We start from the raw sequence: 13,743 nt of genomic DNA, 5'->3' as shown, positions 1-13,743 counted from the left end.
ACCACTGGTTTGAGTGTGTTTTTAAATTGCTATAATAGTTTTACTTTTAACAGCATTTAATAACTAGATTTACCTTGGGATCTCATTTAATTCCATTATTAACATCTTAGAGATAACCTTATCTCAGATAAATGTGGAAATATATGTAGATGGTTGGAAATAAGGTTGTGATTTTACCATAGGTAAATGCTTACCAAAGTGATTCTTGTTTTGAATTTTTTTTGGGGGGTGGAAAGGGGTCATAAATATGATTTTTCAGATTGTTAATGCTTAGGAATTATTATCTTATTTCATTTGTAATATTAATTTAAAATTTAAGATGTTTTTTTTTTTTTTTTAAATTTAAGATGTTTTTGATTTAGTTTATTTTTTAATGATTTCAAAAGTCAGAAGTTGACCCCCATTTTTTTCTTCTGTTCGTTCCTACTTATTCTTTATACATATCAATTTTTAATAGTATTCTATTTTCTGTTCTTTCTGAAAAATTAAGGAAGTAATTTGTTCTTAGTTTCTCTTTTTTTCCTGTACAAAAGGGAGCATACTGTATGTGCTTTACTGTATATTTGTATCTTGGATGCATCACCTGTCAATATAGTCCTTATTCTTTTTTTCACGCCTTAGTTTTTAGGTATTTTGTGAGCTGGTTAAAAATTAAGTTTGAGAAACTTAATCTGCTAGGACTGCCGTAACAAAATACTGAGGGGTTCAGACAGCCAAGAATTTTCTTTCTCACAGTTCTGGAGGCTTAAAGATCAAGGTCCCCTTCCAGGGTGATTTTGGTGAGGCCACTCTGCCAGACTTGTAGGGAGCCTTCTCTCTGTGACCTCATGTGGTCTTTCCTCTGTGCTCAGGAGAAAGAGTGTCCTGTAGGACTTCATTTAGTCTTGACTGCCTCCCTAAAGCCCCTACTCCAGATACAGTCTCATTGGGAGTAAGGGCTTAAAGATAATGTATTTGGGGTAGAGGGAGACACAGAGTATTGAAAACAAAGAAAATAAATACTTAGAACTTAGAAATTCCTAATTATTTTATTATATTTTAATGTTATCTGTGCTCTTGAAGTTATTTCCATGACTGTATTTGTGTGGTGGCAATATTGTAGTAATGGAGTGCATCCATGTCTCCATCCCCAACTTCATGTTCATTTTATGCTGGTGCTGTGTGGATTATGGTGTTTCCTCTCACCTCCCAAGAGCCAGTGATCACCAGTGTACGAGACAACACTTGGCTGACTGTTGTCTATTTGCTTACTTTGCTGTGGATGGTATTGCATATTATCTCCGTTGTTTTGCTGCTACAGATAACCGATGGTGAATAACCTGGCACAGGCACAGCTCAGAGATATTTGGGTTCAGTTCCAGACCACTGCAGTAGATTGATTGATTGACTGAAAGGCGCTCAGTAGTGTCCGATTCTTTGCGACCCAAGGGACTGTATAGTTCATGGAATTCTTCAGGCCAGAATACTGGAGTGGGTAGCCTCTCCCTTCTCCAGAGGATTTTCCCAACCCAGGGATCAAACCCAGGTCTCTCATATGGCAGGCAGCAGAATGAATATTAAAGCGAGACTTAGACTACTAAGTGTGCAAATAGCATCAGTGTCTAAAATAATGTACATACTTTAGTTAAAAATAGTGACCATCGTCTGGGCCTTATTTTTCTATAGGATCATTAAAGTTATGTAATAATTATTCTGTAAGCTGGTCATTGGCACTAGGATAGAGCAGACAGGCATTTGTAAAATTGGATGAGGTTGTTTTAAGTCACGAAATAGGTAATTAAGAATCAGCTTTTACAGGTTGCTGGTTGACCTTTCAGTCTGAGAGCCTTTCTTTATATCTTTTTATATGGACCTAGAATCTATTAGACAGAGTGAAGTGAGTCAGAAAGAAAGATAAATGTTGTATTCTGACGCACATATATGGAATCTAGAAAAACGGTTCTGAAGAATTTATTTGCAGGGCAGCCTTGAAGAAACAGACATAAATAGATTTATGGACATGGGGAGAAGGAAGGAGATGGTGAGATGTGTGGAAAGAGTAATGTGGAAACTTACATTACCATATGTAAAATAGACAGCCAGTGGGAATTTGCTGTATGGCTCAGGAAACTTAAACAGGGGTTCTGTATCAACCTAGAGGGGTGGGATGGGGAGGGAGATGGGAGGGAGGTTCAAAGGGGAGGGGATGTATGTATACCTATGGCTGATTCATGTTGAGGTTTGACAGAAAACAACAAAATTCTGTAAAGCAATTATCCTTCAATTAAAAAAATAATTAAATAAATAAAGCCTTTTAAAATCTTCTTTTAGGTAGGTAGCCATCCAGGCTTCCTGAAGGAGGTTCGAGATCACACACCAGACTCTTTCCTCACGCAGCCTGAGGTAAGTGGGAGTGTGGCCTGGCCATGGCCTCCACATGACGCATGCTGCTACTGCCTTATTGTGTGTCTGAGAATCATGTCCATTTGGAAGCATATTAACATTTCTGAACTTAAAATCTGTCATGATGATCGTTTTATCTCTTCAGACAAACAACTTTCATTTCACTAAATATTATGTGTGTTTTCTTGTAATGTATTCTATTGATTTTAGGTATTTATGTTATTAAACATTAGTTTAAGATACAGATTTTTAACTCATAGTCCTTGACCACAGTGAGCATTTAAATGTAGAATATAAAAGTCCTTCTCTTGGACCTACTTGAAAGAGGGGGAAAAAAAACCCTTTTCTTTCAAAACTGTTTCCAAATCTATATTTGTTAGGCTGCATGAGTAAATTAGTATTTGAACAATAAATGTATACAATTAACAGTAATTAAAATTGTAGTACAGCAATCAAAATAAGACATTTTTAATTAATACTGCTGTTTGGTTCATCTATAGACTTTATTCAAAATTTGTTTGTTAATGTCTGTTATAGCAAATTGGAAAAAAGATTTATATAACATCTAATCCAGAGTCATAAGCCATTATTTAAAGAAACCTTTTTTTCAGTTTCTCCCTCTCTCCTCCTGAGACCCTAGTTCCAGGTGTGCTAGACTTCCTACTCCTGCTCCTGGTCGCAGTGGCTCATTACTTATTGAGATTTTTTAAGTCTTGTTTTCCTTCTTGCTTCCTTGTAGAGACTTTCTTTGGTTTTACTGGTTTTACTCATCATTTCTAACCAACTGTTAGTTCCGTGTGGTATAGTTTTTGGCTTGGCCTTTGTGTCATCTCTAGAGGTTTTGTCTGGGTCTTTTTTATGTCCTCTATTTCTGGCCTCATTATGTTCATGTTGTTCCTCCATGGGTTTCTTGAGTATATCAACATATTTATCATAGTAGCTCTTTTAATAGCTTTGCCTACTCATTTCATATGTCCTTTTTATATAAAATTTCTTTGTTTTAGAGAGTTATACAGTTGGCCTTTTATTACACAGGTTCTGCATCTAGTGGATTCAATTGACTGAAAATGTGTTGGGGGTGGGGGTGTGCCAAAAAATTCCAGGAACTTCCGAAAATCACAACTTAACTTTGCTACACACTGTCAGCTGTTTACATATCATTTACATTGTTTTAGTTATTATACATAATTGAGGGAGATGTGCATACTATACCATTTTATCTAAGGGACTTCTGAACTGGTCCCTGGTCTGTCTGGTTCCAAGGTCCTTTGTGACCTTGATATTTCTAAGCACTGCAGGACAGGTGGTGAAGCGCCCTTGAGTTAGGTTTGTCTGCTGTTTTTTCAGGATCACACTGAGGTGGGCATGGTGGGCACGAATACCTAGGCAGCAGTACACATCCTTGTGCAGCGTCAGACCAGCAGGCACGTGATGTCTGCTGTCCGCTCTTGTGCATTGGCTTGGCTCACTCGGTCAAGGGGGCGCTGTCCCATTTCTCCAGGGCAGTTGCTGTTTTTCCCTCCATATATGTTATTTTGAGGGGATGTATTTTACACTATGTAAATACCATGTTGCTCAGCAAACTTTTCACTATTTTTAGCATCTGTTGTCAATTAGAAAAATTCTAAAAATTGCAAAACTAGTATATAGGTATTGAAAGAAAAACTGTAAACTATACAATAGTGAAGAAAAGTCAAGCATGATGGTGTGTAAACTTTTTAGATCTTTATTTTTCTGCACAAACATCTTGCAACATGAAGGAAGAATTTGAGGTTTTTTTTTTTTGAATGAATGAAGTACAAGGTTTGCTTGAATTTATCTCTTAATCTTCATTTAATATAGAAATTAGTATAATATCATGTCATTGTTGACAGTTTACCACTGCCTCTCCTCCACAGATTTAGTTCTTCACTATTCTTATGCTTTGGACTCCTTTGGTAACATGGTTAGATGGATTCTCAGAATGCTGTTAGATGCATAAATAAAATATCTATGATTACAAATAGGACCAGTTATTCAAAATATAGTTTTAAAAGTATTAAATGAAATGTGATTTATGCACATGGTATTAATGCATTAAGTAGTAAGGTATAGTGTTTATTAATAACTAATTTTTTTGAGGTTGACATCTGTGATACATTGATACACCTGCCAGTATAGATAAAAAGTTGGGAATTTTTATTTTTGACAAAGTCACGTGTTCTGCTAACTAGTGTGGTTTATTGCCTCTAATGGGAATGAAAAACAGCTGCATGTCGGTCAGTTGGATGTTAATGAATTTGAAGGGGTATGTTTCTTTATGCGGTGTTGTGGACACAAGTTAGCTTTCAGTTGTTTCTGGATGTGGCCAGGAGTTGGTTTTGTGCAGCCACACACATGCCCATTTCCTGGGTTAGATTCGCAGTTACAACTCCATCCAACCTTTATTGCTTGATCACCTACCACTGCTGCCCACTCACTTGGTTAAAAATGTAATAAATGAGATATTTTGCTTACATAGTAAAGGAAAAAATAGGGGAAAGTTTTGGAATCATGTGATGGATTTTTATATTCATGTGGAGTTGGTTAATAAGGCACTTTTTTTCAGTGAGTAGACTGGAAATGAGTCCATTTGCCACAAACACCCCATTATTTTTACTTTTTACACCAGTGCTGTTTCAATCAGATCTACCTTGTACTTTTTTTTTTTTTAAACTGAATTTATAAGTAGGTTTCCCCCATACCTGAATGGGGAATGTAATAATTGTGAATTTATTTCACTTAATTTTGTTCCTTAAACCACTCTGCATATTTATAGAAGCATGAAGTTTAAATATGATTATGTTGATTGTTTACATAGGAAGCAGAGAAAATGCAGCATGACAGTGTATATGTTTTTTGCTAATACTCTCCCGTTAGGTGGAGTAGTGGCAAATGTAAAGGTTATAGTGTTCTCAGTATTGATGATTCTGTCTTTCTCACCGTCTTCACACAAAACTATTTCTTAGTGGGGATCAGTTGCTGAGCTTCTTGTTTACTTGACCCAAGTTAATTGGTTTACTTTTTTTTGGTATGTCTTAAAAGTTAACTAATGATTGATACTTAGCCATTCTGACAGTGAACTCATTGTCAACTAGAAGGATATTTCTGATAAGTTAAAACATGTAATGTAGGTTAGAGTGAATGATTGGGCCTCAGTTACGTTGGTAAGACAGTTCTTCCTAGGAGCTGCCTTGTGGAGGTCTCACGTCCACTGCTGAGAGCCACTTTGCTTTTCTCTGTGTAGATCTGTGACACAATGGCAGGTGTCTGTTATTTTTAGTATTCCTTATTTGTGCTGTGGTGCCAGATTTTAAACATTCTTTTCTTTTTTCCTTGTCTTACTGATTTTTTTTTCCTTCCAATATAAAATGTATATATTAGGCTCCAGGAAAACATATTTTCTTCCAAACAGAAAACCAGCCTTTTCCTCTATTGTCCTGTAACCTTGGGAGAATCATAATCAGACTTAACAGGTTTGCAGTTTTTCTTATTTTTTTTCCCATGTTAGCATTCTTTTGTTGTTGATAAGTTTTTCTGGGTGTTTTTTTTTTTTTTTTTTTAGCCTTTCAGAGATTGAATAAGGAGATGAGTTGGTTTCCATTTTGAGAAGTAATGTTTATGGCTTCCTTTAGGTGGTGTTTTAGTAAATAAGGAGCCAGTATGAATATGACATGCATTCCTGGAATGTAAATAGCTGTTTTCTCATAACTTTTCCATTTATTGTATGCTGAGGAAGTTTTTCTCTTTTATCAGTGTTGTTGTTTTTGCCTAATGTTTTTACCTTCTGTTTATTATTTTGTTTTCTCAAATCCTGTGGCATTTGTGAAATTTATCCATGCAGTTTGCTCATTTTTTGTTATTTTTCGCCTGATTGTCGTTTTCCCCTGACATCTCTTATTCATTTGTCCATGGAATGTCCTGAGGCCTTCTTATATCATAATATTGTACTGCGTGGTGTTGGGTGCAAAGATAAGGGAAACAATCTAAACATCATGTGGAAGGACAGATGCTCAAGTCCCTTCCATGTGATGAGCTTGTGTCTGCAGATGCAGAGGACTGAAAAGATGATTACTTTCTGTGGTGAAATGTGACGTTTGATGTAACTGATTATGATAGTTCTGTTACCACTTAGAAAAAAACATCAAATAAAAGTTGCACTTAAAGGTTTGCCTTTAGGTTTGTTTGACTTCAAGGTGATTCTTGTATATAGACACACCAGCCTCTGGGTGTGTTGGAAACTGTGCAGTGATGCTGCTTTTGTCCAGTAGATTCCAGAGTGGGCCTCCTGTGCCTTCCCTCCTTCACTCTCTCCTTGTTCTCTCAACTACACAGGGTTGGCAGTATTCACGTTTGGTCCAATTGACTTTATTATTACCTATCAACTTAATTATTAGCTTTAATAACCAAAAATAATTTTGAATATTTAAGTTAAAAAATGTAAATGTTTCTGTGTTTTATGTTGGTTGAATGAGGTTTTAATGTAGTAGAAGCGTGGTAAATCAGTTTTAAGGGAAGTATCAGAGTGCTTGAAATAGCAGCAGCTCAATGGAAAAAGTATTTAACATCTTCAAAGTATTCCTTTGAAGGACTGTAGTTGTTTGATTATTAGGATTCATTATTTCTTCTACCATAAGACGAGGAAGTGTGTCATCATGGTGAACGGGTAAACAGTTTGCCTTAGAGTTTCAGTTTCTGTTTACTTAGGTGTAATGATTTAGTTTAACTTAATAGGGAAAACCACTATTTTTGAAGGAGACTTAGCTTAGATCATACTTTCGTGTGACCCTCATATAGTTGCATTGCAATAAACTCAGCCTCATATGAAGACTTTTGACCCACTAAGCCTGATTAGAAATGAACAAAATTGTTTTACAGAGAGAAAAAGTATAATGAAAAATACTTTCCTAGTTAAATTCTTAATTTTCTTTTTATGTTTCAAATTTTAGAAATATGGAAAACTGACCACTTGTACTGGTTGCCGAACACAGTGCAGGTTTTTTGATATGACTCAGTGTATAGGTCCTAATGGGTATATGGAGCCATATTGTTCAACTGCTTGCATGAACAGTCACAAGACAAAATATGCAAAATCACAAAGTAAGTTTCAGGTATTTGGAAAGTTTAAGAAATTTAATAACATTAATAATTTCTTAACGATTTCTCCTCTTTTTATGCTCATTTTAAACCACATAAATGGTTTATTTTTATCACCACACTAAACTTTGTTAATGTAAAAAATTTTTATGGTTTTGATCATTTAGTTTTTAAATTATTGGTGGAATTTGTCCATGCCTGTGTTCTTAGCTAAAATTGTTTTTCCATTTAAACATTATCTAAAACTGAGATTGTTTCATGTATCTGTGTATGTTTTGGAGACATGGTATCAGACTCCTTTATGACAGTATTTTTTTAAGGTGCAATTAATCTCAGACATTAATAAAATAATAGTATATAGAAAGTTTCATTAGTAGACTAGTCTGAGAGGTCAATTAAGATTTTTAGGAAAAACCTTGGCTATTTTATAAAAAATCTGATATATACTTTTTCTGTCTTAGGTTTGGGAATTATTTGCCATTTTTGTAAGCGGAACTCTTTACCTCAGTATCAAGCCACAATGCCTGATGGAAAGTTGTATAACTTTTGCAATTCCAGTTGTGTGGCTAAATTCCAGGTTTGTTCTTTATTTTGCTTAATGCTTCTGATAAAATATAGGTAGAAAATGAACACTGTGACATGACTTCATCTGTATTTAACATGCTAAGTTTTACATGGTTTTGTTGACGGTCAAATTGGAGGGTGGAGATTCTGGAGCTAGAGTAGGTATGACTTTACCAGTGATCTACTTAGTGTGGGTACTCAAATTGATTTCTTAACTGTTATTTGTGATACTGATCTTGAAGGAAAATATATTTTAGTTATCAGCCTTTAAAACAAAAGGGTAGGTGGTCTAGCCAGCAAAATCGAGTTCATTTGGGAATAGCCAACCAGGAGGCACCACAGACAAGTCTGGAGAACAAAGGAGGGTTAGGGTTGCCTTGGGGTTGGTTTTGAGCCCAAGCTACCTGGAGGCTGGTGAGAATCTGAGTTGTTGCTGTCCATGGAGACAGTCTCCCTCCTGCTGGGGTCTGTGGGGTGAGCCGACCAGGCTTCTTGGCTCTGTTTTTCAGTGAGATTTTTCTTGATTCACTTTCACACAGTGTTATTGTGCTCAGTGCCTGCTGTGCAGTGTGTTCTTAATAGATGGTTTGAGTAACATCTGACTCTTAAAGGGAAGGTTTTATTTTGTGCTAAGTGAATGGAAAAGTAGGATGTGAAGAGGTACCTGGAATAACACTTAAGTTTGGCCTTGGAGTACAAAACAAAGGCTAATAGAGTTTTGTCAAGAGAACATGCTGATCATAGCAAACACCCCTTTTCCAAAAACCCAAGAGATGCCTGTACACATGGACATCACCAGATGGTTAATACTGAAATTAGATTGATTATATTTGTTGCAGCTTAAGATAGAGAAGCTCTATACAGTCAGCAAAAACAAGATCTGGAGCTGACTGTAGCTCAGATCATGAGTTCCTTATTGCAAAATTCAGGCTCAGTTTGAAGAAAGGAAAAACCACTAGACTATTCAGGTATGACCTAAATTAAATCCCTTATGATTATACAGTTTAAGTGACAAATAGACTGAAGGGATTAGATCTGATGGAGTGCCTGAAGAACTATGGATGGAGGTTTGTAACATTGTACAGGCAGGCAGTGTACATTCAAAAGAAAAATAAATGTAAGAAGGTAAAGTTGTCTGAGGAAGCCTTACAAATAGCTGATGAAAGAAGAGAAAGGTATATACCCTTCTGAACTTGAGTTCCAGAGAATAGCGAGGAGAAATTAGAAGGCCTTCTTAAGTGAACATGCAAAGAAATAGAGGGAAAAAATAGAATGGGAAAGACTAAAATCTCTCCAAGAAAATTGGTGACATCAAGGGAATATTCCATTCAAAGATGGGCATGATAAATGACAGGAACAGTAAAGACCTAAGAGAAGCAAAAGAGATTAAGAAGAGTTGGCAAGGATACACAGAACTATACCTAAAAGGTATTAATGACCTGAATAACCATGATGTGTAACTCACCTTGAGTCAGACATCCTGGAGTTTGAAGTCAAGTGGGCCTTAGGAAGCGTCACTGTGAACAAAGCTAATGGAGGTGATGGAATTCCAGGTGAGCTAATTCAAATCCTAAAATATGATGCTGTTCAAGTGCTGCACTCAGTATGCCAGCAAATCTAGAAAACTCAACAGTGACCACAGGACTAGAAGGGATAAATTTTCATGTCAGTCTCAAAGAAAGGCAATGCCAAAGGATCTCACATGCTACCAAAGTAATGTTCAAAATTCTCTAAGCCAGGCTTCAACAGTACGTGAACCGTGAACTTCCAGATGTTCAGCTGGATTTAGAAAAGGCAGAGGAAACAGAGATCAAATTGCCAACATCCACTAGATCATAGAAAAAGAAGGGAGTTAAAAAAAAAATTTACTTCTGCTTCATTGACTATGCTAAAGCCTTTGTGTGGATCACAACAAACTGTAGAAAATTCTTAGAGACATGGGACACTCATGTTTGCTTATCTCACTCCAACCTGTAAATCCTTTTAACTCTTTAAAGTGTAATGAAACTGAAATTCCTGTTTATCCATTCATTGTTGTTCAGTCACTCAGTCATGTCCGACTCTTTGTGACCCCATGGACTGTAGCACGCTAGGCTTCCTTGTCCTTCACCATCTCACAGTTTGCTGAAACTCGTGTCCATTGAGTTAATGATGCCAGCGAACCATCCTGTCCTCTATTGTCCCCTTCTACAAACCTTTTCCTCCCCAACATTGCATGTAAAAAACATTGAGAAAAATTAGGAAAAGACTATTTTCATGGATGCACTTGGAATGAAAATGATTGCAGTATCAGCTGTTGCAGGCAGAGTTGGGAATTGCGTTCTTCTGTGTTTCGTTACTGGTTCAGGACTTGGTGGAGCGACCTTGCTATTTATTATTTGTTTATATTTTCTTAAAGAAAAAATCACAGTTGAACTTTATATTTTTTTTCTTTTTTCATCTTTAATAGAAATTGTGTGGTAAAAAATGAAATTCAGTTTCATCAAACTAAACTTAGTATACTAGTATTTTTAAAGGCAAAATTCAAAAATGTCATTTTATATGTTGAGATAAGAACTTAAAGATGTGTATTATTTTCTGGATCTAGTTGATACTCGATGGTTGTCACAAATAAAACTTGTAAAACCGCCTCAGACTTGGTGTCTCTTGTGCTCTGTTTTAGGCTCTCAGCATGCAGTCGTCTCCCAATGGCCAGTTTGTAGCCCCAAGTGATATTCAATTGAAGTGCAACTATTGCAAAAACTCTTTCTGTTCAAAGCCAGAAATCTTGGAATGGGAGGCAAGTCATGTTTTTTTATGCATGCTATTTTCTGCTACAGTGAAAGTCTAGTATAGTAATCATGGCATTTTCATTTGAGCAACTATTTCCTAGTGAATAAAGATTTGTTTTTCAGATTTAGTGAAGATTGGATTATGTGCTTTTTTTTTTTTTTTTTAATGTGGGAATAGCACCAGGAAAGGACTTGTTTCTTTTTAAGTCAAAGAGCACACTGAAGTCATACTCCACATTGTTTTCACGGTAGTGTAAGGAGTCTTTGCTTGGCCACATACCTACAGCGTCTTCTGTGTGGAGTTTTCCTGTTCCCACCTCTCTCCCCACCCTGTGTTTATAAGCATTGTCTGTGAACCGTAGGATCTTATACTGCCTTAGGTTTATGTTGCCATGTAACATTTTATAGTTGTGTTTTATCAAAGAATCCAAATATGAATTTTTTTCCCCTTTCTTAACCACCCTTGTCTTCACTAGTGTATTAATTTACTTTGCCATATCTTTTCGCCAAAGCAGAATCTCTGAGCATTAATGTTTGCTTTGGAAAGGGGCAGTAAGGAGTGGATGGAGGGAGGCAGGGAGGGAGGGACAGGGTGGCCCTAGCTAGACACAGCTTCTTGAGCTGTGTTCACCTGCAGTCATTCTTTCATGTTTTCGAGGGCATGGAGTGTGTGATAAGATGGTCACAAGATATAATGCTAAGAGCCGCTGCCCTTGAGCCAGACCTACTAGTGGCTGTTGGCTCATCCCTGGTGTCTTAGTCTCAGGGAGAAGGTGCTCCCCAGATCAAGACCACATGATTTCTGAAGTACTTTGGAAATCCGAGGTTGCGTTATTTTGCCCCTAAAATTTTTTTTGTTTTGCTATTTTGTTTGGTGCTGTCTTAAGAGCATTTAAATTGGTCATTCTTTGAGACTGTTATTGGCACCAGTGATGGTTTTCAATGACTGTTCCCCTCTTTAAATCATAGCAGGAAGGATATTAGGCCTGTAGGAGGGAGTGAAGGGGTGCCGAAGAAGGCAGTGGGTGCATAGCATAGCACACACAGGAGCCAAGGGCACTGCACACACTGGGCCTGGCCACCCGGGTGAGCAGGGTCCCCACAGCAGCCGCAGGCTGGTGCTGCCCACTCTGTGTTCCCAGCTGTGGGTCTTTACACGAGGCTGAGTGAGCCTGTCCTGCAGGCCTCTTGCTTCTTGTCCCACGGTTGACAGTGAGGCTTCTGGGAGGGCTTGTCCCCTGTGGGCCAGCTTGTCTCACTCCTGGGGTGTTTCCAAAACCTTGGCCTTTGTCCCCTTGGTCTTCAGTGCTGTGACTGTCAGGCAGATGGTTTGGACCTCGTCTCTGTGCTCTGTAGTAAGAAAGGGAAGGCTGCCGCCCTGGACATGTTACCTTAACCCCTGCTCAGCTGGCTACTTGTGAAGTCACTCTGGCTCTGGTGGGTTTGGGGATAGGAGACACAACTCTGTGATTATTAACCTGCTCCACTCAAGGAAACCAGCTTAGACTGGGCACACACCATGCAGTGGCCCCTACTAGGGCTGTTACTGTTAATGGTTTGGCAGAAATGCAACTGAGCCTACTTGACTGTACTCCACAAAGAGTACTTCTTTTTGAGTGAAAATCATATTATTGTCCTAGTTCTTATTTGTAGCTTACCCATGTTGTACCTTCCTTTGTTTTCCCATCTCTCCAGTTCTGTTAGCAACACTGGACTGCCACCTTTTCTTAGTGATACTTGCACTTTTATTCTTTGAGTAATTTTAGAGTAGTTAATGGTATTGAATTTTGTGGAGCTATGTCTAAATACAGCAGTGAATTAGTTAAATTAGGTGTCTGTGGTCTATTATAGGAATTGTATCACTAAGGATTGTAACATTAAGTAGGTAATGATTTAACTTTGTTTCTGTAAAAGTGGCTTGTTTATTTCTTAAACTTGTTCTTGAGGTGGTTGTCATATACTTACCAAGGTTCCCATTGTGCATTTAGAACAAAGTTCATCAATTCTGCAGCAAAACTTGTTCAGATGACTATAAGAAGCTGCATTGCATAGTTACATATTGCGAATACTGTCAAGAGGAGAAGACTCTTCATGAAACAGTAAATTTCTCTGGCGTTAAGAGACCTTTCTGTAGTGAAGGCAAGTGTATATACAGTGTTGTTCATAACTTTCATTAATATTTAATGTTAATTTTTTGCCAAAATATTTTTGAACTTTATCACTAAATATGTTCAGAGTAGCGGTACAATTTTAGTATAGCTGAACAAAGAATTGTTTGCTTTTCTACTGTTACTAATACTCTATAGATAGATAGATAGATCGATCTCTGGGCCTCACAGTATTTGATCTCTAAGAATTTGATAACATGTTTTTCCATTACAAGGAAGTTTTGAGGGTGAAAGAAAAGAAAAGCATTGCCACACCAAGTCATTTCTAAACAGGCAAATAGTGATCTGAAAGTTGATTTTCCAGGTGGATTAGTTACTGTCCACTGGCTCCATTCCCTGCCCAGTTGACTGCTGGTCTGCAGAGGTACTCCCTGTGTCAGTGCGGGCATCACCACAGCCAGAAAAGACCTCCAGGTTTTCAGTCTGGGAGGCCAGGGAGATGCTGGCCCTGGTTACAGTACATCCAGAAATCCTCTTTCAATGTATAGTTTTTGCTGCTCTGGTGCCAGGCGGCTGGTTATAGAGATGAACTCCGTTTCTCATTCTGATTCTCCAGAGATAGGAATCAGGATTGTAGCTATGGGCTTTGGACTCTTTATTTATTATATGTGGCTCTCCCTTCGATTCTTTGGCCCCAGGCACTGGACTCTACTTTCCTACCTGCTGTCCTAATCTATTATTTCCCAGTTTTTTTTTTCCCCTTCTTCCTGGATCCTCTTTTTCTATCAATATCTTCTGCTGGT

At 37.5% G+C, this 13,743-nt stretch overlaps 1 protein-coding gene across 8 annotated transcripts in view; it reads left to right on the top strand.

Moving 5' to 3' along the window:
- Nucleotides 1–13,743, top strand: part of ZMYM2 (zinc finger MYM-type containing 2) — a 64,864-nt gene that overhangs the window by 29,342 nt on the left and 21,779 nt on the right. For all 8 annotated transcript variants that reach the window (XM_040266824.1, XM_040266819.1, XM_040266822.1 and 5 more), the window contains 5 exons: nt 2,311–2,382; nt 7,350–7,500; nt 7,959–8,074; nt 10,724–10,840; nt 12,821–12,971. In XM_040266824.1, coding sequence (XP_040122758.1) covers nt 2,311–2,382; nt 7,350–7,500; nt 7,959–8,074; nt 10,724–10,840; nt 12,821–12,971 — 607 coding nt within the window. The remainder of the gene's footprint in view (nt 1–2,310; nt 2,383–7,349; nt 7,501–7,958; nt 8,075–10,723; nt 10,841–12,820; nt 12,972–13,743) is intronic.

The sequence above is a fragment of the Oryx dammah genome, unplaced genomic scaffold, assembly GCF_014754425.2.
Source record: "Oryx dammah isolate SB20612 unplaced genomic scaffold, SCBI_Odam_1.1 HiC_scaffold_24, whole genome shotgun sequence".
Classification (NCBI taxonomy): Eukaryota; Metazoa; Chordata; class Mammalia; order Artiodactyla; family Bovidae; genus Oryx; species Oryx dammah.
The sequence above is the reverse complement of the archived record's forward strand: the minus strand, read 5'-3'. Positions and strand labels throughout refer to the sequence as shown.